The sequence below is a fragment of the Daphnia pulex genome, chromosome 10 (genome assembly GCF_021134715.1).
Source record: "Daphnia pulex isolate KAP4 chromosome 10, ASM2113471v1".
Classification (NCBI taxonomy): Eukaryota; Metazoa; Arthropoda; class Branchiopoda; order Diplostraca; family Daphniidae; genus Daphnia; species Daphnia pulex.
In genome coordinates this window covers 1,344,923-1,369,683 of record NC_060026.1, presented here as the reverse complement: position 1 = coordinate 1,369,683, position 24,761 = coordinate 1,344,923, and the positions used below count along the sequence as shown (strand labels likewise).

At 40.7% G+C, this 24,761-nt stretch overlaps 5 protein-coding genes across 22 annotated transcripts; 2 read left to right on the top strand and 3 right to left on the bottom strand.

The window, feature by feature from the left end:
* The first annotated feature begins 29 nt into the window (after positions 1-29).
* On the top strand, positions 30-5,685 carry LOC124204732. 8 transcript variants are annotated; one of them, XM_046601867.1, is made up of 12 exons: positions 30-945; positions 1,028-1,374; positions 1,445-1,628; positions 1,758-1,974; positions 2,069-2,138; positions 2,216-2,365; positions 2,495-2,637; positions 2,917-3,121; positions 3,199-3,907; positions 3,982-4,219; positions 4,305-4,596; positions 4,762-5,685. In XM_046601867.1, the coding sequence occupies exons 1-12, from the start codon at positions 905-907 to the stop codon at positions 5,187-5,189; spliced, it is 3,024 nt and encodes a 1,007-aa protein (XP_046457823.1). In that variant the 5' UTR covers positions 30-904; the 3' UTR covers positions 5,190-5,685. The 8 variants fall into 8 exon arrangements, with proteins under 8 accessions (XP_046457823.1, XP_046457818.1, XP_046457825.1 ...); XM_046601862.1 differs by having other exon boundaries at positions 1,737-1,974; XM_046601869.1 differs by having other exon boundaries at positions 31-945; positions 3,982-4,213.
* Positions 5,686-7,977: 2,292 nt separating this feature from the next.
* On the bottom strand, positions 7,978-10,206 carry LOC124204733 (succinate-semialdehyde dehydrogenase, mitochondrial-like). Its single transcript, XM_046601871.1, has 6 exons — positions 9,966-10,206; positions 9,536-9,893; positions 9,418-9,470; positions 9,026-9,338; positions 8,460-8,955; positions 7,978-8,390 (listed from the first exon to the last, which is right to left on the bottom strand). The coding sequence occupies exons 1-6, from the start codon at positions 9,981-9,983 to the stop codon at positions 8,120-8,122; spliced, it is 1,509 nt and encodes a 502-aa protein (XP_046457827.1). The 5' UTR covers positions 9,984-10,206; the 3' UTR covers positions 7,978-8,119.
* A 12-nt stretch (positions 10,207-10,218) lies between these two features.
* Positions 10,219-14,828, top strand: LOC124204734. Of its 9 annotated transcripts, none has more exons than XR_006879066.1 (9): positions 10,312-10,610; positions 10,704-10,870; positions 10,944-11,098; positions 12,385-12,551; positions 12,604-12,640; positions 12,709-12,766; positions 12,860-13,085; positions 13,193-13,514; positions 13,799-14,828. XR_006879066.1 is itself a non-coding variant. In XM_046601873.1 (4 exons), the coding sequence occupies exons 2-4, from the start codon at positions 10,765-10,767 to the stop codon at positions 12,166-12,168; spliced, it is 1,227 nt and encodes a 408-aa protein (XP_046457829.1). In that variant the 5' UTR covers positions 10,219-10,610; positions 10,704-10,764; the 3' UTR covers positions 12,169-12,347. The 9 variants fall into 9 exon arrangements, 2 of the variants coding, with proteins under 2 accessions (XP_046457829.1, XP_046457828.1); XR_006879067.1 differs by having other exon boundaries at positions 10,314-10,610; positions 12,625-12,640; XR_006879071.1 differs by having other exon boundaries at positions 10,335-10,610; positions 12,385-12,640; positions 13,799-14,307; positions 14,384-14,828.
* A 2,945-nt stretch (positions 14,829-17,773) lies between these two features.
* On the bottom strand, positions 17,774-21,960 carry LOC124204713 (clotting factor G beta subunit-like). 3 transcript variants are annotated; one of them, XM_046601847.1, is made up of 10 exons: positions 21,921-21,960; positions 21,615-21,718; positions 19,714-21,416; positions 19,332-19,625; positions 19,121-19,245; positions 18,938-19,052; positions 18,556-18,849; positions 18,376-18,469; positions 18,221-18,292; positions 17,774-18,017 (listed from the first exon to the last, which is right to left on the bottom strand). In XM_046601847.1, exons 3-9 carry the CDS (start codon positions 19,726-19,728, stop codon positions 18,222-18,224), a joined length of 1,008 nt encoding a protein of 335 aa, XP_046457803.1. In that variant the 5' UTR covers positions 19,729-21,416; positions 21,615-21,718; positions 21,921-21,960; the 3' UTR covers positions 17,774-18,017; position 18,221. The 3 variants fall into 3 exon arrangements, 2 of the variants coding, with proteins under 2 accessions (XP_046457803.1, XP_046457802.1); XM_046601846.1 differs by lacking the exon at positions 17,774-18,017 and having other exon boundaries at positions 18,025-18,292; XR_006879043.1 differs by lacking the exon at positions 17,774-18,017 and having other exon boundaries at positions 18,615-18,849.
* A 467-nt stretch (positions 21,961-22,427) lies between these two features.
* LOC124204706 (tryptase-like) lies at positions 22,428-24,695 on the bottom strand. Its single transcript, XM_046601839.1, has 8 exons — positions 24,609-24,695; positions 24,326-24,405; positions 23,728-24,228; positions 23,524-23,642; positions 23,329-23,458; positions 22,978-23,256; positions 22,778-22,871; positions 22,428-22,703 (listed from the first exon to the last, which is right to left on the bottom strand). Exons 2-8 carry the CDS (start codon positions 24,338-24,340, stop codon positions 22,627-22,629), a joined length of 1,215 nt encoding a protein of 404 aa, XP_046457795.1. The 5' UTR covers positions 24,341-24,405; positions 24,609-24,695; the 3' UTR covers positions 22,428-22,626.
* Positions 24,696-24,761: the final 66 nt, after the last annotated feature.

Here is a 24,761-nt window from a genome sequence, read left to right as displayed (position 1 = left end):
TTAAAAGAAAGAAAAGGGCCCCCAAAAAAAGGGAAAAACATAAAAAAAACCGTCTGTAATGTTCCGTCCGAGGCCATTTAGATTTCAAACGGCGAAATCTATCAAAAAATATGGTTTAGAAAAATCTACATTTTCGACTATAGCTGGTTGGTGCTGAGCAGCAACCCCAGCCACCACCACCAAACCAAAGAATATTTATCTCGGCCAAAGTATCTTGAGAAAAACCCTCATTTCTTCTTCATCTTTTTGCGTATGGTGGCCAGAGAAAGAGAGAGAGACGTACAACATATAAACCCGTCAGTGAAAAACCAGTCTGACGCGCCGAGAGCTCGGGCCAGCTAGTGGGCGGAGCCAAGTTGTTTGATGCCAAGTGCAAAGGAGAGCCCGAGAGAAAGTTGCGTTGTACTTTCAGTAGATGAACTGAGAGCTCAGCTGCTCATGGTTTGTGTGTGTGTCTGCGTGTGTGTTGTGTGTGTGTATCGTTAATATTGAAGAGAGAACGACGACCAGCTATATATCCAGCCCTCTATCGATATAGTGGTCCACCCCGATTTTTCATCCATTGTTTGGTGTTGACATGTTGGCTAGTCTGCATCACCTTGCGTCAAACAGCAGGAACACCGTAGTGACTTGAGAGTGGGCAAAAAAAAGATTTCTTTTCGAGCAGCCATACACGCAGTACACACCAAAATGATGAACGATTGCAGCCATCAGACAGATCGCGCCTCGGCTTCAAGAGCTTTGTGGTCGAAAGTCTGAAACTCGAGCGCCACTGTGATTCTTTCTCGAACCCCCATCTTGGATACACATCTATATATTTCTTTTTTTTGTTGAAATCTGTGAGTTTCCCTCGTTCACACATAAAAACGGCAGTTTCGTTTACTGAAACCAAAGATTGGATATCATGGCTGCCCAGGAGGCCCTTCATGGACTCCACAACACTCCGTAAGTTTTCGTTTCTCTGGTTTGATTTCTGGTTTTTCCAGCACTCGATGGCAGGGCCTAACCGTTGTGATCACCATCTCAGTTACGTGAAGAATGAACCAATGGGCAACAATGGGTACGACTACAACTATGCCATCAATGATGGCACCTACGCCAATCATCACTACAATCCATACATGCACTATGGAGAGCCTCAACACACTTACGATCATCTAGCTTCTCACCACCATCATCACTATGGGCCACCTCATCAGAATGGTCCTGGCCCAGAGAACCACCACCATCCCGTTCACTACCCACAGGCCCAGCCACAGATCCCGAACCCCCACATGAATCAACACCACCATCCACATCACTATGGGCACGGGATGGATGGAGGAATGAGCCTTAACCCTCCATCCCACTACAGCATGATGCCATCGAACACAGGTATAATGAAGAAATGACTCATTTCAGTCAAGTTGGTCGTTGGGTTTCATTTCCATTCTCTGCAATCTAGGTGGTCCAGTGTACAAAGATGAGAACACAGAAGATCCATACAGTTTTGTTGATGAAGAAACAGGGGCAAACAGAAGTGCAGTTGCACCTGCCGCTGTCGAGTCAATCAAAACTGAGCCCACCACGGGTCCAGCACCTAAAAAGCGTGGACGAAAGAAGAAAATCCTACCCGAACCAGTCCCAAGGTATTATATCAATATTGATTTTGATTATCGAGATGACTCAGAAATCTGAATTTTTCGACTTCCTCCTCCATGTTTTTTTGTTTTTGTTTTTGTTTGTTTATCGTGCAGTCCTTTCTCTTTTGCGCATAGGGACGTTGAGCCACTGCCACTGCCGCCAATGACAATGGACAGCATTCTCCCGGTCGGAGCTGACGCCGCCGACGGCCAGCCAGGCAAACGGAAGTACACCAAATCTGAGCATTACAAACAGAGGCGAAGACATGACCGATTCAACGGCATGACTGAGGAGGAAGTTCGGTCTAGAACACTCCCAGATCATCTGGCCTCAAACTTGGACGTCGTTATCGTAAGAGTCGCCATTTTGATTTCGAATGGCTTTTTATATATCCCCAGAAAAATCGCAATTGATTGTTTGTATATCATCTCCACATTTTCATTAGATTGGAATTAATCCGGGCCTTTTCGCTGCATACAAAGGACATCATTACGCAGGGCCGGGCAACCATTTCTGTAATAATAATCATAAAAAACGAATTTTCATTACAACATTTTATTGACGTAGTTAAACGTTTGTGTGCCGCCAACAGGGAAGTGCCTGTATCTAGCCGGCCTTGTTCCGGAACCGATGACGGCCGATGATGACTTTAAACTGATGCATTTTGGCATCGGATTCACCAATATGGTAGCCAGAGCTACAAAGGGTAGCGCCGATCTGACTCGCAAAGAAATCCGAGAAGGTATTATCCTACACGTATAATTTCTTTCAAGTCTTAAATCTTTTTTCCTTCATCATAAAAATTTGACATAAAATTTGTAAAGTAAAAAAAAAAAGGGGAGAATTATAATTTATGTCTTCACGCTTGTAGGCGGCCGGATATTACTGGAAAAGTTACAGCAGTACCGGCCAAAGATTGCCGTCTTTAACGGCAAAGGTATCTACGAAGTCTTTAGCGGCAAGAAGGAGTTCACCTTCGGCAAGCAGCCCGAATGTATTGACGGAACGAATACAGTGAGTTTGTTTTCAGCCCAACCGTGAAAGGAGGAGCAAAAACTTTTTTCCCGTTTTCCTTTATCAGATTACATGCCAACCCCACCACCACTTTTTGTTTTACAACAACTAGCGAAGATGAACAAGACGCGCCAAAAAGTTTTTGACCTCTCCTCATCCCTTGTGCTCGCTTGTCTCTTTCTCTGTGTACACGCTCCTAACTAGATTAACTTGATAACGGGTTTTGAGTTGTGTCTTTCCTTAACTGGTCCGTGTCTTCTTTTCCCTTCCCCACTATAGTTCATTTGGGTGATGCCGTCTTCGAGTGCCCGATGCGCTCAACTGCCCAGAGCCATGGACAAGGTGCCGTTTTACTCTGCGCTGAAAAAGTTCCGCGACTACCTCAACGGCCTCATTCCCGAAATCGATGAGAATGAGGTGATCTTCAACGATCCAAAGATCCGGGCCGCTGACGACGGCACGGAAATTAGTGAACATTTAAAAGGTACGTCGTCCAACCATTTCATTTGTTATTTCCATTCTTTCAATAATGTCTAATGATTGTCTTTTTAATTCCGGCAGTTGATTCCCTATCGTCTGATGACTTGCCGGCCCTAGTAGGAGCCAGCGAGTTCTCGGTAGACTCTGAGCAACAACAACAGCCAATGAATCTCCCTGCCTTGCTTCCAATTGAGGACGGAATGGGTGGCCAGGTCCCGGTGAAAAAGAAACGTGGGCGGCCCAAGAAAATTCGAGCGGACGGAACAACAGCTCCTACCCCGGTGAAGCAGTCGAGTGTTTCGGCTGCGACGTCCAGCTCGTCTACTGCCATGAACGGCGCCGACTTTGTCAACGGCCAGCCGCCAAAGAAAAAGCGAGGGCGCCCGAAAAAGATCCGAACGGACGAGGTCCGCCCAGTCCCGCAGATGATGGATGCCAACGGAGGTTTGAGCAATTCATTTGGCGGAGGTGGCGGCAGCAGCAGCTCCAATCACTCTCACCTGGAGACTAATCGCGGGCCCCACTCACCTGCCCCGTCCAGCTACTCCAGCATGGCCGGCCACTCTTTTGTCAATAATCAACCCAGTGTAATCAACCACCCGTCATCATCATCCTCCGCCTCCAGTCAGCAACAACATTCTCACGCTCTCGACTATTACGGACGGGCGTCCAGCAATGTCGGAGGAGGGCCGCTATCGGGACTTTGTAACGACATGTCTCCCCATCAATCCACATCATCAACACCTCAACCGGCCACGTCATCGCCTCGTCAATTGGAATTCGATCCAGGGTGAGTCTCAAAATTTTCCATCCATTTTGATGGACAAACGGACGGAATTGGCTAATTGATTTCCTCTTCGTAAGCGACAGGATGAGGGAAGGCCATCCGAAAACGGAACACAGGGCCACACCGGCCGAATTGAACGGCGATTCCAGGCATCACCAAATGACTTCTCCCGGTGTCAACAGCAGCAGCAGTAGCAAAGCGGCCGAGCAGCAGCACCACCCACCTCCTCCCAGGAGTCATCCGGGCACTCCGCAGCCCATGGCTTACAGGCCTACGCCACCGGCAGTCGCTTATCACGTCCCCAATCAAGTAAAGGTCATTTCGTGTCACCCAACGTCGTGTCTTTTTCCGTTCTCGTTTCAAACGTTTCTCTTTTTCCATCTTGTTCTCCTCCCAACAGGATGTTGCAAGTAAGAGCTTATCAGGTCTGGAATCGTTGGTGGACCAAATTCCAAACATGGCCGATGGAGAGCAGAATCAACAACAACAGCATCAACAGCAACAGCAGCAGCAACAACACCCAAACGGCTTACATGGTCAGCAACCCGTGGCCGTGTCGACGAGTTTCGGTCACTACAGTACAGCCCCTGCCCAGCCTAGTTTCTCTTATCCTTCAACGTCATTCGGTCACTACGCGCCTCACTACACTACCCCCAATGGAGGATCCTTTCCACCCAACCTCTACAATCCAGGTACAACATCTATCCACTGGACAGAAAAAAAAAGTCTGCATTATATTAAAAATCTCAAATTTCCGTTAGTATTTTCTGGTGATTATTAGCCAATGATGATGACGTGATGTAACCTTGTTTCTTTTTTCTTTTTTGGGGGGGATATTTATTCTCGGTTGGTGTCAGGTGGCCAAGAATCAGTTTTCAATAGGACGGGGACAGTGTCGTATCCGATGTCGTTCCCAACGTCTCAAATGAACGGTCGGAGTCCTGCCATGGCTGCTGGCTTTCCATACTCTAGTTACGGCCAGGCGTACCCTCATCCGCCGCATAGCGGGGCGCCATCTGGTTTCTCTCCTTACAATCCGCCAGGATCCGGAGGAGTCATCGGCGGTTTCCACCCGAGCACTTCGTACGCCTACGGCACCACGTACGCCCCTTCGTACACGACCACTCAAGCGGCTGCCAGCTACCTCAACGCAGCTGCCGCCAATCACCAAGCCCTCGATGGAAGCCGAGGTCCAAGTGGAGGAGCAGGAGGTGGTGCAGGAGGAGGATCAGCAGGGCCGAAAGATGAGCGAAATTCAGATCCGGCTGCTTTCGGTGGGTACTGAGAAGAAGAAGAAAGAGATGACACACACTTTGCACTACTACAAGGTACATTACCCCCGAAATCATCTCTAACTAATTAAAACAAAAAAGAAACTCTCTAAAACTATATATACATAGCGAGTCCAGCATCAGGGTGTTACATTATTATCCCCCCCCCCATCTCTCTCTAATCTTTGATCAAGGAACGGCAATAATCGATCGTGTCCCTTTCATTTCCTTCATCACTCCCGATCATATATAAAAAGAAGAAAAAAAAAAAGAAAAAGTTGAATATTTTCGATGCTCAAATGCTCCCCAGATGTAAACTTTTTTTTCCAGTTTTTGTGGACATATCAGTTGTTTGTTTTTTCTCTCGCCCCCCACTCTAAATCACTCCCGACATCAACCGTTTTTTTACTATTATAGTATACTATTATTTCATTTTTTTTTAAATTACTCAGCTAATCCTTTTACCAACAAACTCCGGTAAGGATCGATCTCAAAAATTTCTCTCTCTCTCTCTAAAACAAAAGAATTTTTAAAGAAAATCCGAGCAAACAAAGAAAAAAAAATTCAAAATCAATTCCCGCTCCCTCCCGACTCGAGCTCTCGATTTTCAATTGTGAAAGAAAAACAAAACTGTACAATCTCAGTATTATGAGCTTAAAGTAATCATCAGTTTAATTCACAACACGTTGTTGACACGATCATCATCATCACAGGTTTTTTCTCTGATTTCTCTCAATCTTTTGGGTAATTTTTAAACATTTGAATTACCATTCTTCGATTAATTCTTTCTGTACAACTGTCCCTTCCCGGTGCTATTTCGCTTTCGACCGCGAAAAAGATTTTTAGGTTTTTTCGTTTTCTTTTTTCCCACGACTTTTTATTTGATTACATAACTTCAGATTCACACACACACACAGTCCCACATTTTGATGGTCAGGGTCCATCAGACGAGGAAACGTATCTACGTAATAGCGAGTGCCCTTCACAGTTTTTCTTTTAAAAAAATCCCCAACGACACACAAATTTAAGAAATTCTTTTTTTCCTTTTTCTTAAATTCGACTGAACGATTTTGGACCTTCCGTTTCGCGTTATTAGGAGAAACGGAGGGTCTACCACACACACACTCACGTATATATATATACATACATAGAATTTATATATATATATACAGTGATGTGCACGTCAACGGGATTTGTTGACGTATCAAAAAAACGTAGAAGTCATACGTATTTTAAAAGTACTACGTAATAAGTAAAAAAAAAACGTCAACGTAACGTAATTTTTTTCATACTTCAAACGTATGACGTTACGTCACATATACATCATTACATTATTTATTGCTATTGCCCATAATATACACAGATTGCATTTGGAAAAAATAAGAATGAAAATTAAACATGGAGGGCTATTTTTAGAAGAATTCAAATTTCAAGAAAACTATCAGACAGTTTGTTCCTTCTAACAGTTAGAACAAGTGTCATAAATTTTCAAATGGCAGACGAATTTTCGCAAAGCAAATGTTGCCAAATTTTTAAAATTGTTTCTTGACTTTTACGGTAATAACTCATAACTGGACTTTTTTACACGTCAAAAGTATACGTAAAAAGTCAGTATTTTTTTTCACTTACGTAGAAGTCACCGTAAACTTCAAAAACAAGGAAAATTGACGTAACGTACGACGTAACGTCAAATTTTCGAATAAGTCACCGTATGACGTGCACATCACTGTATATATATGGATGGTCTATTAAAGAAAACAAAAAAAAACGATCCTTGTGCCAAGCTTCCTTCTATCGATTTCTACTATACAGACTCTCTAGCTGTCCCTTTTTCTGTTCTCCCATTTACAAGGAAAATAACAAAACACAAAAAAAAAGTTGAAGGAAGAAAAAGGAAGATCCTCTTGAGAGGATGACACAATAAGCTCAACCATGGATTGGACTGTTTTTATTTTGATTCCTTTTTCCCTTTCTTCTTTTGTTCCGTTTGTTGATCCCTTGTCAAAGTTAGGAAATCCCCTCCACCATCACACACTTGCGCGCGCGCCTGTGTGTGTGTGTACCCTGTGGATAGAGAGCGAAATAATAAAAACCAGAAAAAACAAACAACAAAAAACTTACTTGTCAACTAAATAATTTGAAACATTTCAAAGAACTTGAGCCGTATAAATAAAATGTACCAGACTGACACACACATGAAATAAAAAAGGGGAGGAAAAAATATTAATACCTCAGAAAACTTCTAATTGGGTGGGAAAAAAAAACCATTTATCTTTTTATTTTTGTTTCTTGTGTTTCAAATTCCCCCAACTTTTGAGTTAAAAAAAAAAGAAATAGCGAACAGATTTGCCAATTGTTTCAGAGCATTCTTTACGGGGTGAGAGAAAAGAAAAAAAGAAATGATCACAAGCTTATATATCGATTCGATGCCACACACATGTCTTATGTTCGCCTTTGTTTGTTTTTGATTTTTCTCGAGTATTTTCCCTTTCTAAATATTGTTGGTATATATGATTGCAAAACGTCCCACTCTTAAGCCCCGCCCTCCTATTGTCCAATAAATCCCTCCCCCCTCCTTCATCACTATTGTTGTTGTGTTGCATTTCAAAACACCTTCCTCCTCTAACGTCTCTATCTCTCTCTCTCTCTATCTCTATCTATCTCTTTGACTGTTGTATGATACACACTTATTATTAATAATCCCATATTACTTTGAATGGAAGTGTTGTTGTGTATGAGAATCTTTTTTTGACAAACGGCCCCCGGTTTAAAAGAAAAGAAACTACAACATAAAAAAAAAAATTAAACATTAATAAACTTGTATACCCACGTACACACACCACGGTATGATTTGAAACATGTTTTTAAAATTCACATTCGTAATGTAGGAAGACTTTTTATTTTGGGTTTTGTAAAAATGTGAACCTTTTGGAATTTAATTCATTCAATTGTTTAATCCACCGAAGCAGACGTATTTGGTGTGGACGTAATCGTCCACACCGTGACGGGAGCCTTCACGACCGAAACCGGATTCTTTGACGCCACCGAACGGCGCTTCAGCTGCAGAGATGAGGCCTTCGTTGACGCCCACCATTCCCGACTCGAGACGTTTGGCCACTCGCCACACTTGGGCGTAATCGTTGCTGTAGAAATAGTTGGCCAGCCCCCGTCTCGTGCTGTTGGCGATGGTCACAGCCTCGTCCTCGGAGTAGAATCTGTACAAAACATTTCGACGAATGAAATCGGTTTGAAACGACGACAGTTTGAAATCATTCCAATTTTACTTGTAGAGGGGGCAAACAGGTCCGAAGATTTCTTCGTTGTAGATTTTCATGTTGTCGGTGATGTTGGCGAGCACCGTCGGTTGATAGAAGCGACCCTTCAGAGTCGGATGAATCCCGCCGCCAGAGACGAGACGAGCTCCTTTGCTCACGGCGTCTCTGACGATCCCGTCGACTTTCTGGAACTGCTGCTCGTTAATGAGTGGCCCTTGATTGACGGCGGGGTCGAACCCGTCACCAGAGACCAATTGATTCTTGACAGCTGTGGCCAGCATCTCGGAGAACTTGTCAAAAACCGATTCGTGGACAAGTACACGGTTGGTGGCCACGCAAGCTTGGCCAGCGTTTCGGAATTTGGAAGCCATGACACCTTGAACAGCTCTCGAGAGATCGGCAGTTGGGAATATGATGTAGGACGCGTTTCCACCAAGTTCCAATCCAAGTCGTTTGACGGTGCCGGAAGATTGTTGGTAAAGTATTTTACCAACGGCAGTCGATCCTTTTCAGTGTTCGAAATTGGGTGATTAAAAGGATTCTTAGGTGTATGGGCTGTTGTTGTAATGGTATACCTGTGAACGAAATGCCAGCCACTTTAGGGCTGGAACAGAATACTTGACCGATGGGTCCGGCTTGGGATCGTGACGATGTCACGACATTGAAAGTTCCGGCTGGGAAACCAGCTTTTTCTACCAAGGCAGCTAGAGCTAGTGCAGAAAATGGCGTGTCTTCGGCGGGTCTGGCTACGCAAACGCAACCGGCAGCAAGAGCAGCTGCAGTTTTACGAACGAGCATGGCCAAAGGGAAGTTCCATGGAGTGATGAAGCCAACCACACCAATCGGTTCTTTCAAGACTACCATCTCTCTCGTATTGTTTGGTGCAGCCTAGTTAAATACATTACAAATAGCATAGTTAAGAAGATATGAAGCTTCAGTGTGAAACTGGAAGTCCAAAGTGGTATACCAAAACTTCACCGTAAATTCTTTTGGCTTCTTCAGCATACCATTCTAGATAGCCTGAAAATAAAGAGAAAATGGATAAAAACGGTTGCAAGAAAAATGACAAAACTGTTAAACGATACCTGCAGAATACATGACTTCTCCTTTGGCCTCTGCCAAGGGCTTGCCACATTCAGCAGTGATAATTTTTGCAAGATCATCACTGTGAGTATTGACAAGCTTCAGCAAGCTTTTGAGCTTTATTCCTTTCTCCTTTGCTGGCAATTCTGCCCAATTCCTAAAACTGTTACTGGCAATTTCAATTGCATTTTCTGCATCCACAACAGTTGAGTCCTGAGCTGTTCCAATGACTTTGTCATTGACAGGATTTGTTACTTCAAACGTTTTGCCAGAAGACGCTGCAACCCATTTTCCTCCAATAAAATTTTTATCTCTCAAAAGGCTAAAAAATCTGCGGCCGGTAAACTGGGTTCCTGTGCACTGAAAATTAAATAGAGAATTAAGACGTGGAAAATTGTCAAGTAAAAAGACCTTTCAATTATATTAACATACTTTGATATAACTCAACATGTTCACTTCCTTATCGCTTTTACTTCGAGATTAACAGTTGTGCTCCGTTACGCGTCTTTGATTAGTACTGACAAGCCATGAAAATCACTTTCGACTACAGTCACGAGTCAGAACTATTAACAGTTTTCAAATGTTTATTTTGGAAATCAATAGAAAACAGTGAAAAACCAGATAACTTAGATAACAATTGACACAGACACAGATTTCTTTAGATAAGCGCAGTCTGTCGTCTAGGAGAGGAGTAGCCTGCATCAGCGCTAAGGTGCTAAGGTGTATAAAACACGAACTACAATTTAGTTTACGATGTTACATTACTAGTTAAGTAAGTTAACTACAATTTATGTGTGCGAAATGTCAGAGTTTCGACGTTGTCATAGGTTTTCGTCTGCTCAACTCACATCACTCAAATTAATTGTTTGTCAAATTGCAGAGATAGATAATTAGATACAGATTTTTCAACATTTCAAGCAGTATTCTTCAAATTGCCTCATATTAATAAGATATGTCTTTCAGAAAAGTGCCTGGATTTTATCGTAAAAAACATCGATAAATTTTCTATGAAATCGGGCAGGGAACCACTAGAGGAAATCGGTTCAGACATTTGTAACAGTCCCTGTGATCAATTACGTAAGTGTTTTCTGATTATACAAATTTGAATTATTCCATACCATGTATAATTTCTTTATTCTGTTTTTTTACTGATTGGAAATACTTCATCAGCCTCTTTTCTGTTGGACAAGCTTGTAATGATGTTGATGGAGACTTGTCGTCTAGACAAGAAATGTCTAGAGTTTCTAATATCTACCAACCTTTGGACTTTGGATCTATCCCAGTGCCAACAACAAGAAAGGGCTCACCTGTTGTGCATTGGGTCAATCAGAAGTCAGGTAAAAAAAAACCTGATACTAATTACAAGTGATGTACTATATACTGTGAGATTTTCCATTTGCAAATTTAAAGAATCTGAAAACACTAAAGCTTGGATGTGGTCACATAGATCCAGAATTTTTAAATTGCATTTCCAAATTTAAATGTTTGCAATTTCTGGAATTTTCCCAATGCTCAGACGGGGACAAAATAATGATAATTCTTGGAGCTCATTGCACAGATTTGAGGTGAGAAATTAATGAGGCTATATTGATCTATATACATGTTGATTAACATTTTAATTGTGTGAGGAAGAGAACTACATGTTAGAGACGAGGTATCAGATAGTGGAATCCGGGATCTGTGTGTCACTGGAAAATGCAAATCAATTCACACATTGATTTTGACAGAAACAAATGTGACCAAACTTGGGATAAAGATGGTTCTTGACAATTTACCTGCTTTGAGGATACTGCAACATCCTTCTACTTTTGAAGTCCTGTTTCAAATTACTAATGGGGATAGATATCCTTTGTCTGATTTTTTTGTTCTTCCAAATGTTCCCTACACAAGCTATTCTATGAGTGGAGCGTTGGGTAGATGCCGTAAAATCAGAAGGCTCCATATTGTGAAACCAAAAGAGTTTATGGCCTCTGAACTACGCTATTTTACGGTCGTGCTTAGTGGCCTCGTTTACTTTAAAATCAGTGCTACACCTGGAGAACATCCCTGTTTTGGAAAATGGTTTAGTCGCGGTATTGCTCACCTTCTGCAAGATATTGGAATTTCGCTGAAGTCGCTTTCCATTGCAAATCATTATTTGATCGATATTCCCTGGATAATCAAATATTGCCCAAAACTTCTGTCACTAACACTTGAAGAAAATGGGGGTTTCGAAACTTGTTCCGGGCATTTTGCACCGATTATTAAGACAAAACAAGAGCAGCAAACTGTTTTTGTTTTAAAAAAACTCAAACGATTACATTTTTCTGGTAGGATTCCTGAAGCATTACTGATAATTTTGTTATCGTCGTTTTCGCTTATTTACGTTTGTATCGAGAATTGTGACGGTCTAACTGACGAAGTCCTTGAGGTAACCGCAAATCTTCACCAATTCCAAAATCTGGAACATTTTGAAATATCGTTTTGCAACAAAATTACCAGTAAAGGTATCGATTGCTTAATGAATGAGCGTAACCCAATTGAGGTGATGAAGTTAAACCACTGTCACAATCTCTCAAGTGAGAATATCGAAAACTGGAAGAAAGAAAAATCAGAAAAAAATTGGAAGTTGTCTATATCAGGAAGTGTTACATGATTCACTTAGGTTTAGTGATTGAAATGATTATTGATCTCATGACCTGTACTGTAAGCTGTAGTGAGTATGGAACTAGGTTGGAAGTTTATGTTTGATCTGTTTTACAATATTTTCTTATGATCCGTCATGTATTACATCATAATCCGAATCACATTCCATAAAAAAACGCTTTTTTCGTTTTTCTTGGTTTTTCTTTATTTAATTGGCATCGTATAGAGGAGTAATTCGAGTGAACACTTCGACTGAACAAAGGCCTGCGTATAACAGACGGTACTATGCAGAGTGAGCAGGGCAACACCTTTCGTCGTAAAAGCCGCATGCTGTGGATAACAACCGGAGAACGCAGAAAGGTAACTCGGATTGAAGAACGAGGAAAACAAAAGGTACACATCACAACGTCCATAAATTAAAAAAAAATTTAAAAATTATACAAAGGAGATCGGATAAACTTGAAAGATTCAACTGTTTTTAGGTAATAGATAATACATACTTTAATTAGTGATTCTTACTGTAGTCTTCATCTTGACTAAATGTTTTCAGATAATGTCAGCAGAAGTTCGTGTGGGCTGGCCAACCCTGGGTTCCCGTGACAATAGAGGTAAAATGGTCAAATCCAATACAAATAAACCATTGATCTGTATATTTGACAAAAATAATCCGCCATTATAATTTCAAATGAATTTGGTTGAAGGTCATAGGAAACGTTACCTAAAAGTGTCAGGTGGTGGTGTAGAGGTTGGGTGAGAAAGACACGTGTCTACACCATTATCAAGTAGGTAGAATTGCCGCAAGGCTTGAGTTGAAAGTTGAGTCAGGGTGAGAAAAAATCGTATAAAAGGAGAGAGAAAAGGGCCACAGGAATCAGTCGAGTGAGCCTCTCCGGCACGGCAACATCTGAATCCAATTCGCAATCACGGGTAAATATTCGTTTCTTTTTACATGTAGTTTTGAATCAATTTCTTTTCTATTTGTTAATATGCCACTCATAACTGAAAATTAATGTTCAAATTATTTAATTGTTTAGTTAATTACGGCGTCGTCCTGCTGTTGGTTGTTGTATCGTGTGGCTGTGTCGACGACTGGTGTACCGATGTCTCCTGGGTATGGCGGCTGCTAAACCGCAACGCCGCCGCCTTACTACGCAACAACAACATAAGCAACGACCATTTACTACACCAAGGCACCGGAGTACTTCACGACTAGGTATGCCGCTCACCTAAGCTCCGAAGTATTATGCTGCCCCTAGCTACACCACTTAAACGCCGAGTACTACACCGAGGCTGGATAGAGGATGGGTGAGAACGCCACGCGTTACATCATTATCAAGCAGGCTACAATAACCGTAGGTATAAATGCCGCAAGGCTTTAAGAATTGAGTAAGGGTTAGAAAATTTCATATAAGCAGAGAAAATGTGATAGAAATCAGTTGAGCATCTCCGACTCAGCGATAACGGCAGTGCGCCATGTCATTATCTGAATTCTTGATCGTGTAACCAATTCGCAATCAAATGTGAATATTTATTTATTATATCGAGATGTGAATCAGTTCTACTTTTCTAGCGGTTAGTGTGCAATCTATATTTAATGTTGTCATTGATATGTATTCATATTCAAATTATTTATTTCACAGTCAACTACTGCGTCGCGCTGCTGTTGGGTGTTGTATCGTTGATGGCTGGGTCGACCACGAGTGTACCGATGTCTCCTGGGTGTGGCGGATTCCAAACAACAACGACGAAGGAATACTACACTTCGACGACGCCTTACTACACAACAACAACGTATGCAATACCTTACTACACCGAGACTCCGAAGTACTACACCACCAATGCTCCAAAGTATTGCTTAACTTATGCTGCCCCGAGCTACTACACCGAAGACCCGAAGTATGACTGCCCCGAGCTACACCGCCAAAGCGCCTGAGTGCTACACTACTACGTATGCCGCTCCAGTTTAGTAAACCGAAGGCTCTTAAGTACTACACCGAGGTTTCCAAGTACTACTCTGCTCCCAGCTACTACACCGAGGTTCCAGCTTACAACATCGAGGCTCCCAAGTACTTTTTTCTCCCAGCTACTATACCAAGGCTCCCGTTCATTACACCACCGAAGCGGATGAACACTACACCGAAGCGCCCAAGTACTACTCTGCCCCGAGCTACACAACCATAACTGATGCTGTTAAGTAAATTATCGTGACCCGACTTACTACACAGTAGCTCCAGTTTACTACACCACAACCTACGCTACACCTTTACTACACTGGAGCTGAAAAGTACTACACCGAGAGGTCCTAATACTTCACCACCACATATGCTGCCTTAGTTTACTATACCGAGGAATTCAAGTGTTACTCTGCTCCCAGCTACCACCAAACCGAGGTTCCTGTTTACTACACCACCAAGGCACCCCAGTTTTGTACTGCTCCTTACGCTGCTCCGACCTACTACACAGAATCTCCTAAGTATAACTCTACCCCGAGTTACTACTCCAGTAAGGCACCTGATGCTACACCACAACCTACGCTTATCCAGCTTATTACAAGGAAGTTTTATTAGGTTGTGTTTAGATTTGTTGGTCACATAGTCAGTTTAGTTTTGGTTTGGTCACTGGGATTTGATTGTTTATCTTTGACTGAGAAAATAAACTTTTGAATGCGAATTATCTTGCACGACTTCTTAACACCTTCAAGCCTTTCAACAGCGCTAGTGTTCTGATTTGTTGGAATAGTGCATATTCTTGAGTTACGAAAGAGACGTACTGTTCAATGTTTACTCTAGTTTTAAAATTCATCCTGTATTTTTATCTTTGGCTTATCAAAGATATCATGACAGATATTGTGTTTGGTTTTAAAAGTCGAGATAAATGATTAATCACTTGCTGAAATGTACGACTTCAAAGTTGTAATAATATATTGATATACCTGTTAAACATCTTGTTACAAATAAGACACAAATTAACAAACACATTAAAAGGAATTGCTTTATTGTCCCACCTCCACCCACAATTCCACCACATTTTACAGTCACATACATACATACATACATACACTTAAGTTAACCCGTTGGCTGCCACGCCATACAACCCGTAGGTTGCTCTCTACAACTCTACGCGTCACGTCTGAAGGATCCATGACCAAAGTGGGACTTGCCATTGCTGACAAGTCCGGGCTGACACGGTGACAGGAGAAGATGGAATGCACGCCTCTAGAATCCCATCACCGTATCGACAAGGGGGAAGTCCCTATGGTGCACTGCCTAACAGGGCCTTGCGGCGAATCTGGGGCTGGTGCGACTGTCCGACCCCGCGGCATGTAAACCACGAGACCGAACAGCGCGGCCCGTGCTAAGGAGCTAGGGGAGAACAAAGGCGTGGCAGCCAACGGGTTAACTAACACACACGAAAACATATTACCAACAACAAATGATTGTCCGCGCTGACATTTTGGAGATACCAGCGATGTTTTGGGGCTCCATCTTCTCGACGTCTCCTCTGCATTACCTGAAGAAAGAGAAAACAATTCTTATTAAGTGACATGCCAATAAAAGTTACATAATAGTTACATAATACATATAAGTACATTGATCTGGTTTTTTTTGCTCAAAACTTGAAAGGCGCGCTTTAAATTGCTTAAAATCTACCTAACAATATTGAGAACTGTTCACAGAACAAATTAAAAGTTCCTAGTCTTAAGAACAATTTCCGGAAGTATACCGGAAGTAACCACGGCGCCTTAACCATTGAGCTGTCATCAAATTAAACCACATTTTCGTGATCCCCATGAAATTTGGGGTCGATTAGGTGTGATTAAAACGAAATCCAATTTTTGTTCAAAATCGAGAATTTTCCTGAACGTATAGTTCAGGAAAATTCTCAAAACCGGAAGTACTCGTACGTAAAAAAATTAACATGAACTTTACCACAAATTTGACGAGGATCACGAATAAGTGGTTCTTTTGTACGTCAAATGAATAATTACTGAACTACTGACTGAAATGAGAAAACCGGAAGTAGAAAAAAAACACATTATTAAAAATCTAACAAGTGAGCTTTGTTGGGGGAATAGTTATCGTCAGTTATCGCTAAAAATTTCCACAAAATAGCTGCCAATAAATGTTAAAAGAGATTTACAAAGTAACTAAAACTGACTGTTTTGACAGCTGAAAATTATCGAAAAGCCATCTAGCGTTAGAAAAAAGAAACGCTTCTAAGTATAAGTAACACTTCTTTTGCGCGCAAGAAAGGCCTGATTTTGGAATTATTACACAGAAAGAAAGTTTAACGCAAATAGATTACTAGTAAATATCTACGAAAATACGAAAAGTCAATTGTCCGGTACCTGGCCATAATCCCGTGGTGAGTGACTGCATGCAGGTGTCCAGTAACTGAAGTGATCCAACTCGCCAGTGAAGCAAGAAAAGTTGTGTAACAGGACTAGCAGCATAAGAAGCACTGAAGCAGTGAAGCTGGATGAGTCTTGAAGATAAGGATGGAGCAGAACGTTGGTGGAAGTCCCTCTTCTCTCATGGGCAAAATCCAGCATTGGCTCAAGGATGTCAGTGGGGATCTTGCGTGCTCTGTAAAAAAAAATGGTTACATTAATGAAAATATAAAAATTAAAAAGCATATCAATCTTTACCTTTTCTAAGAAGCACACTGAAATGTTCATGATGAAAAACCGTAATAATGGAATTGCAGCAACCAACTGCATTACTCCTCGGGTGGGATGAATTTCCTGATGCTAAAGAAAGTGTTATGAAGGATTGCAATAGCATGGTGATAGGTGATATTGATGCTTACCTTTATCAAATGGGAGCTCTTAGCTAGGTTGCCTCTAAACAGAAGTAAAAACAGCCACAACAACAAACATGCTGTTGCAGGTCTCGCCAGCACAATTGAGAGATCCAGCAAAGATCCTACGGTTCATGAGCAAGAATACCTATACCTATGTTATATGAAAATCTTAATTGTAACAGTCTGAGTCTGGTAGAAGTAATGGGGAAATACCTTGTCTCGGCACATTTGTATTCCAATATATGTGTGCTTCAAACATGAGTTTTAAGTTTTTGACAGCATGATGGGCCTAATGGATGGAAATTGACTGAGCACTAAGTCAACTTGTTGGAATGAATGACAGTATGCATCTAGAATTTGAAGAAATAAGTTGGTACAGTATAAAAATAAGCAAACTAGGTCAAAATAAACCTTCATAAGATACGAAGTTCAATTTGGGTATTTGAAATCACAGGAATATAAGAATAAATTAGCAACAATAAATTGTTTCTGCAACAAATTTGTTTCGCCAATTTCGTCTCGTTTCACGATGTAAGAACAACAAGGGCGACACTGGCGACATCTAGTAAAGAGTTTTTGAATCTTAAGTTAGTCTGTAAGTTGCACTTTGGAGTTCGAACATGATTGTGATACGAACATGAAAAAAAAATTATTGGAGTTCTATTGTCGGGCACTGGAGTTCTATTGTCGATTTGTCGGGTATTTTAAAAATATACAAAAAGGAATTCTTATGTTTTTGGAGTTCTACTGTCGTTGTAGTTCTATTGTCGCATACAAAGACATATTTAAAAATTATTTAAAATATTGGGGTTCTATTGTCTGTGGAGTTCTTCTGTCTTATTAGGAGTTCTACTGTCTTGGCGAGTTTCTGGATTCCCAAGGATGCCCGGTGGATTTTACCTTTACCTGTGGTACGAATAATCGATTGAATTTGCATTCCCGTGTAAAAAAAAACGGAATTAATAAAATAAACGATGCTCGACAATAATTGTCTGGGATTATTGCTTAGTTACAACATCTCAAGCGCATTTCTAACAGTTGAAAAGACTAAATAAACTGGAAATTCAAACACAAATTTTAATCGCCTTTTTGAACTTTAAACCAATTCCAGACATAAAAGTAATTAAAAATATTCAAAGGGATAATAAAATGAGTTGGCCATTCAATCGGGATTAATCGCGCGTATCGGTCGGTCGATTGAGTCATGGATTGCAAATGCGAATGCACGCGACGGAAGATTTCGTTGGCAGGATGTCCACATTATTTCGAGTTCTTCTCAATCCAAGGCAAATAGTTTTTGATTCGAAGAAAACTACCCACGTCGATGTCGTCTGTACACATTAGCAGAGAGTAACAACGTATTATATTAATTGAAAGTAACTTAATTCTCAAGAAGAAAGCAATGGTAACAGACCAGCGAAATGATCGAAGACACCGACTTGCATGAAACGACATGACGTATTATCTCGGGAATTATTCTCAATGACCACTGGGCCACCGCGGTAGTTCTGTTGTTATAAAAGACCAAAATAATTAATAACGAATTTATTCTTCCACAATGGATTTCTTGTTATGGATTAATCACGTTACTTACGCGGCAAAAATCGCCACATTCTTTTTGGGCACAAAGCTCTAGATTCTCATTATGATTACCATCAACATCTTTGGTTAAGCATGTTTTCATTGGAAGCGTAGAAAGGCGCACTAATCCCAGGAAAGCAGAATTTTTTGTATCTATTTCATGGGGACGGGGTGAATATTCCCATCCCATGGCAATTACTGATTGACCGCTATCGTCGTCGAAGCAATCTGGCACCAAGCAAATGGGGGAAATGGTGTCCGCATATTCCACAGGTGAATCCATCGTCAAAATCGCGAGGCCAAAATACTATTCAAGGAAAAAACAATACAAAAATATTTAAAAAATATGTAGAAACCGTCCATGTTATTGCTATAGTTACTGGTAAATTACTTACCAAGTCATCATGAAGATTGATTTCTTTGACATTCTTTGTCACCTGGGCATCGCTTGTCGTCTCGTTCAAGAACTGCGTGCCAAGCCTAACTTTTAGGTTTTCCACGGGGTAAGTACTGTTCATGATTAAAGCAGTATTAGAATTAATTCCCATGGAGACCTTCATACATTTTAATTCTTTTACATTCTATATGTAGGATTATAGTATAAGCAGAAATTGGCTATCAGCAGTATTTTAGTTGGACTAATCAAAGATCCACTACAATGAAAATGGTATCCTTCATCCTCTGAGTAATGAAAAATTGACACCTGCCAATATAATTCAACCAATTCAATTGAAAAATCGTATCGTCAGGTTTCCGTGTTTTGAAGAATGTTTGACAGAATAAACTCACCACGAATGGGTAACGATGGGTGGGGGAGGTAATATTTGCCGCGCTCGGTGGTGGGGCATCAGAATTTTTATTGCGATAATCCTTAAGACAACGAGACCTATCGGCAACAGTTGAAGTGGAGGATAACCATTCCTTTGGCTTGGATTCTGCAGGGGTGACTCCAGGGACTGGAACGGTCGGGGCGATGGGTTTGATCTCCTCAATGGATTTCGACTTGGAGTTGTCGTTGCTGATAGGTATAGGGACCTGCGGCGCAGTGCTGACCATCGCCGCCAACGCCAACAAACAAACCAACTGTCAATGGATGTAATTTCAAATCAATTTTGATACCAAAAGTGATTGCAGTAATAATTAAAGGTAGCTGATTACCAACTATACTTACTGACAAAGCTTTCATTGTTCCTCAACTGGAGCTCAGTAATGAAGATATCCAACTGAGCTGTATCAACCGCTTGCACTATCTGGCTATACTCGCCGAAAAGACAGGAAACGCTCGAATTGTTACTTATTTGCATTTCACCTTGGCAGATAGTTCCTTTTTTTTTATTTATAATTTATAAATGACTACACCCCAGAATCAACAATCAAGGATGATGTGTGCTGTTGAAAAAGGAATATTATTTGTAAAACTCGTTTACTTCATAAAATGACCTTGCATCTACCACAGTTTTGGACTTGGGCAGCCCAATTGAAAGTAAACAAACAGGAATAGACGGGGAACTCCGCAAGTCCACAGACAAAGGGAACTGATTTCCGTTTTAAATTACATCGACATTAAACCCGAGTTACATAATCCTTATGTTTTTCAAATTGGAATGTCGCGTCATGCAAAAGAAAAGAAAGTATTTTTCTTAGCAACAATCGAACTATAAGGAAGGTAAATGAAATAAAATTATTGCCTAATAGTCCTTCCATCTTACGTGTATGTGTTGCGTGTAAAAAACAGTTTTTATAACTGTATATTGCATCAGTTTTTCCAGTTTTCAACAGCTTTCTTTTTCCCAAACTCGTTTACCTTATCATATTACGTTACACCTCTTTTCTCCTCGCCTATCTGCTAACTGAGAGCTATCAACATGTAATATAATTTCTTGATTAATTTATGATTAGTAGTCAATACATCAGCTTCTGCCGTGATGATTGATTTGACTTCGGCCGTGTGTGTTCTAAATACGGTATACAAAAATCACCGCTCCATCCACGGATGTAGTACGCGCAAACTCGCTGTTATTGCGTTTGTTTTTCACTATCTGTTCGTATTAGGTATACTGCTAGAAACCACAATGATCCTAATGATTTCTGTTCACTATTCAACGACTCGACGAAGCATTTTTTCGTCCTATTTTAACATCGTTGCGAGTGTATGGGGGTTCTTATCACCCAAACAGTCGGTTGAGCAAGATACTTTGACGTACATGGAAGCTGGATTAAGAAAACGCCACGGCGGACATACAGACACCTTCACTGGTTGGGAGGACTACCTGGATTCTATCTTCAGGATTCTGCGTGTACCATACTACCCAGACTGAGCTCGAGATCATACGAGTACGAAAGGTACCGAAGTTAGAAGTTTCCTTTTCTATTTTTTTTTTTATGCAAACACTTTTTGGCTTTTTCTTATTCCAACAGAAAAGAAGGGTCTACCTGCCTTTAGATAAATCATTGCTTTCTTTAATGTGGGTTTCCATTTGTTTCGCTTTAAAAAAACTTAACGATTTCTATACTTTGAATTAATTTCTACCACGCAAAAAATTTTCCCTGACTAAAGTATTTGCTAATTGATTTATCCTACCTATATGCAGTTGGGAGATATTTTAACGATTATCAACGAAACCAAATAGTGTAAAAAATATGGATAAATGTTCCTACCTAGAAAGTCTTGGAAAAACCACCCTTTTTTAAAATTCTCCATCTGAAGAAAAGTTGATTACAGCGGACGGAATGGGATGAAAGGCGTCCTCCTGAATAATACAATCAAATGAATGTACACGAGGGCAGAGAAGATTTAAAGAAGAAGGAAGAAGAAATAAATCACCTGACATGGGTGGATGGCTGGATGCTCCAATCAAACAGGTGTCTGTAAATCTGCATTTAAAAATGTAAAAAGGGTTATGTGAAAAAAAAATGGAAATCGTAAAAAAAGAAATGGGGATGTCAGTACAGGTAAAGATTCAATTTTAACAATTGGGGTTAATCAAATATAACACTTGCAGAAGGCAAGTCATAAATTTTTTAAATATATAACAGATCAGAGGAATAATAGCAGTATCACAAAATAATTACCCTATCAATGTAGCTGAGATTGATTGCTATTAATGTCAGGTTGTCTAGAAGTCATTAACGGCACCAGCAAGCAAAATTTTCTTGTTGTTGATGATTATGCACAACTGAAACACAAATGAAAACATTTATTTACACTGCAGACAAACTGTATGCCATGCATCGACAGGGGGGTGTAGCGTGTATGATAAGTGGTTTTCACCTTTCTCAAAGGCAAATTTTATTTGTTAAGTTTTTTGCACATTTTTCCTCTTATTAAAGACCTCTTAATCATTCCATTTCTTTTTTTTATAGTTTAAGGTTTGTTACCTGCTAATATTCAGTGACGACTGGCGAGAACAGTGCACACGTCAAACTTTTGTAATTTTTCTTGTTGACTGCTAATTAGCGTTAAGCAGACAAGTAGAATTTAACACCGATGCCATATTTACTTCTGCTTGTGCGGTACGCTTAGCCGGGACAATTTAATCAGCTAAAACCAAAACAAAATAGACTACATTCGTAGGCATAGGAATAGGAGGCAATTGGGCAAAATTAAATTTAGCAACACTGTTTAAATAAAATTTATGAAGAATTAACCTACCAATCGATCTGCAGCCAGAAATTCTCCTAATAAGCCATAATACCACCGCAATATAGTTGAATTATACTTAAGCAATATTATGTAAATGGGGGTTTTAATCACATGTCAAATTGACATGTGATTGCGGAAATATGTCTTTCGAATGGAATAAAGGAAACGGTGATGACTTTTGTCTTGGAGTATTACTTAAGCACATTTGTAACATTCGATCGTAAAGATCAATTTAGATGGGATATTCTAACAAAAATTTTAATTGCCTTTTTGAACTTTAAACCAATTACAGACATGAAAGTAATTCAAAACATTCAAAGGGATAAGAAAATGAGTTGGCCATTCAATCGGGATTTATCGCGCGTATCGGTCGGTCGGTTGAGTCATGGATTGCAAATGCGAATGCCCGCGACAGAAGATTGCGTTGGCAGGATGTCCGCATTATTTCGAGTTCTTCTCAATCCAAGGCAAATATTTTTTGACTCGAGAATAAACACCGGGACGGCCCTTGGCACAGCCTGTGCAAATAAAAAAAGAATGTGTTTTATTGACTGAAAGTAACGGGAAAGAGCAATAATTATTGATAACAGACCTTTTCCAAAGCTGACGATACCAACTTGCATAAAACGGCATGACTTGTCATCTTGGGATTTGTTCTCAATGACCAATGGGCCGCCGCTGTCATTCTGTGGTTACAAAAGAACGAAAAATAATGAATAACGAATTTACTTCCATATTCAAACTGCCCCAAGACGTGGCTTGTTCTGGATGAAAGACGTTAGGCCTACTTACTTGGCACGTATCTTGACCTTCTTTAAAGGCACATAGCATCTGATTTGAATCAATGCCATCCCCCCATTTCCTCTGGCATTTTGCGAATGGAACCGTAGAAAGTTGCGCGAATCTCAGGTAATCAGAATTTACTCCTCCGTCTGTCGTGTCTCCCCATCCCATGGCAATTACTGCTTGGCCGCTATCGTCGTTTAAGCAATTTGGTACCATGCAAATGGGGGAAATGGTATCCGTGTATTCCACGGGTGAAGACAGCGTCAGAATGGCGATGTCATTATACTATTAAATCAATAAACAATTACAAACTCGTACAATTAAAAGTAACACTGGTAGTGATGGCAGAATACTCACAAATTCAGCAGAATCGTATTCCTCGTGGATCTTAATTGTTTTGACGTTCCTTGACAACTGGGCGTCGTTTGTCGTTTTGTTCAAGAAATGTACGCCAAGCTTAACTTGGAATCGGCTCGCGGGAATAAGGCTGTATAATTTAAAAAAATTAAAATTAATTCTACTCGATACCTTAAAGTATTTATATTCTTGTACGCAGCATTGCCGTTGCCTACGCAATGGGCAGCTGTAAGGATTTTAGTTGGACTAATCAAAGATCCACCGCAGGTTAACTCGAATCTCTTGGTTGTATCGTTTAATTCAAGAAGTGACACCTGTTGTTTTAATTCAACCAATTAATAGAAAAGTCGTATTGTCTGGTTTCACTTTTTTGCTGAATGTTTAAAAGGATAAACTCACCATAAACGGGTACTGATGGGGGGTGGCAATATCACTTTCTACCATGTATCCTACGATGGCAGGTGGGGCTTCAGGTTTTTGACTGCGATAATCTGCAAGGCAACGAGATCTTGAGGCAACAGTTGGAGTGGAGGATAACCATTCCCTTGGCTTGGATTCCGCAGGGGTGACTCCAGTGACTGGAACGGTCGGCGCGATGGGTTTGATCTCCTCAATGGGTTTGATCTCGGAGTTGTCGCTGGTGATTGGGATTCCAGGTCCAGGGAAGACAATAAAACGAGGATCGGTGGGGTAGAAAGGCATAGGGTTCATCAGTCCCCAGGGCCAAGAACCAATCTGCATATTTCCTTGGCCGGGATAAACAAATCCGCCAGGAATAAGACGGCCAAATTCATCCTGTGAGCAAGGCTGCACAGGTGACAAAGGTGAACCGACGGGGTAAAGGATCGGATACTGAGGAGCAGCGCTGGCCGCAGCCACCAACGCCAACACACAAATCAACTGCCAATTATTAACATTCCAAAAATGAATTTCGACTCCAACATGAGATAATTGTAGTAGTAATAAAAGATAATTACTGTAAATGTTGACTACTTACCGATGAAGACTTCATTGTTCCTCAACTGGAGCTCAGCAGTGAAGATATCCAACAGAGTTGTGATCCACCGCTTTTATACTCTGCCGAAAAGACGATGAACATTGAACAATGTGTATTTGTTTAGCTGATTTGCATTTTACCTTGAGCTGACATTTTGAATTGTCGATTAAATATTTAAAAAAAAGAAAAAAAAATTGAAGTGACTACACCCCATGTGACTACACCCCAAGATCAAGGACGATGTGTGCTGTTGGGGAGGGTGTATATTGTATAACTTGTTTACCTCATTAAAAAATGGCCTTGCACGTACTACAGCTTTAGGACGCCCGGTGGTCAACGAAAAGGAAATGAACGGGGAATTCTGTAGACGAAAGAAACTTCAGTCATGAGTTCCTTATGAACGACATCAAATTCGAGTTACACCTGAATAAAAAAT

What these genes read in the sequence shown, in the direction of transcription:
- LOC124204713 (XM_046601847.1), bottom strand. An exon ending in CCCATCGTTACCCATTCGTG is followed by an intron (nt 19,246 to 19,331) that starts GTGAGTTTATTC and finishes TTATATTGGCAG; the next exon opens with GTGTCAATTTTTCATTACTC. An exon ending in TCAATCTTCATGATGACTTG is followed by an intron (nt 18,850 to 18,937) that starts GTAAGTAATTTA and finishes TTCCTTGAATAG; the next exon opens with TATTTTGGCCTCGCGATTTT.
- LOC124204734 (XM_046601872.1), top strand. Translation starts at nt 10,541, where the DNA reads ATGAAATCGGGCAGGGAACCACTAGAGGAAATCGGTTCAGACATTTGT. An exon ending in CAGTCCCTGTGATCAATTAC is followed by an intron (nt 10,611 to 10,703) that starts GTAAGTGTTTTC and finishes ATACTTCATCAG; the next exon opens with CCTCTTTTCTGTTGGACAAG. An exon ending in TTGGGTCAATCAGAAGTCAG is followed by an intron (nt 10,871 to 10,943) that starts GTAAAAAAAAAC and finishes GCAAATTTAAAG; the next exon opens with AATCTGAAAACACTAAAGCT.
- LOC124204733 (XM_046601871.1), bottom strand. An exon ending in GGCTGGCATTTCGTTCACAG is followed by an intron (nt 8,956 to 9,025) that starts GTATACCATTAC and finishes AACACTGAAAAG; the next exon opens with GATCGACTGCCGTTGGTAAA. An exon ending in CCTGTTTGCCCCCTCTACAA is followed by an intron (nt 8,391 to 8,459) that starts GTAAAATTGGAA and finishes TGTTTTGTACAG; the next exon opens with ATTCTACTCCGAGGACGAGG.
- LOC124204706 (XM_046601839.1), bottom strand. An exon ending in AAGGTCAAGATACGTGCCAA is followed by an intron (nt 22,872 to 22,977) that starts GTAAGTAGGCCT and finishes TTGTAACCACAG; the next exon opens with AATGACAGCGGCGGCCCATT. An exon ending in TATCGTCAGCTTTGGAAAAG is followed by an intron (nt 22,704 to 22,777) that starts GTCTGTTATCAA and finishes TTATTTGCACAG; the next exon opens with GCTGTGCCAAGGGCCGTCCC.
- LOC124204732 (XM_046601862.1), top strand. Translation starts at nt 905, where the DNA reads ATGGCTGCCCAGGAGGCCCTTCATGGACTCCACAACACTCC. An exon ending in CATGGACTCCACAACACTCC is followed by an intron (nt 946 to 1,027) that starts GTAAGTTTTCGT and finishes TCACCATCTCAG; the next exon opens with TTACGTGAAGAATGAACCAA. An exon ending in AGGGCCGGGCAACCATTTCT is followed by an intron (nt 2,139 to 2,215) that starts GTAATAATAATC and finishes TGCCGCCAACAG; the next exon opens with GGAAGTGCCTGTATCTAGCC.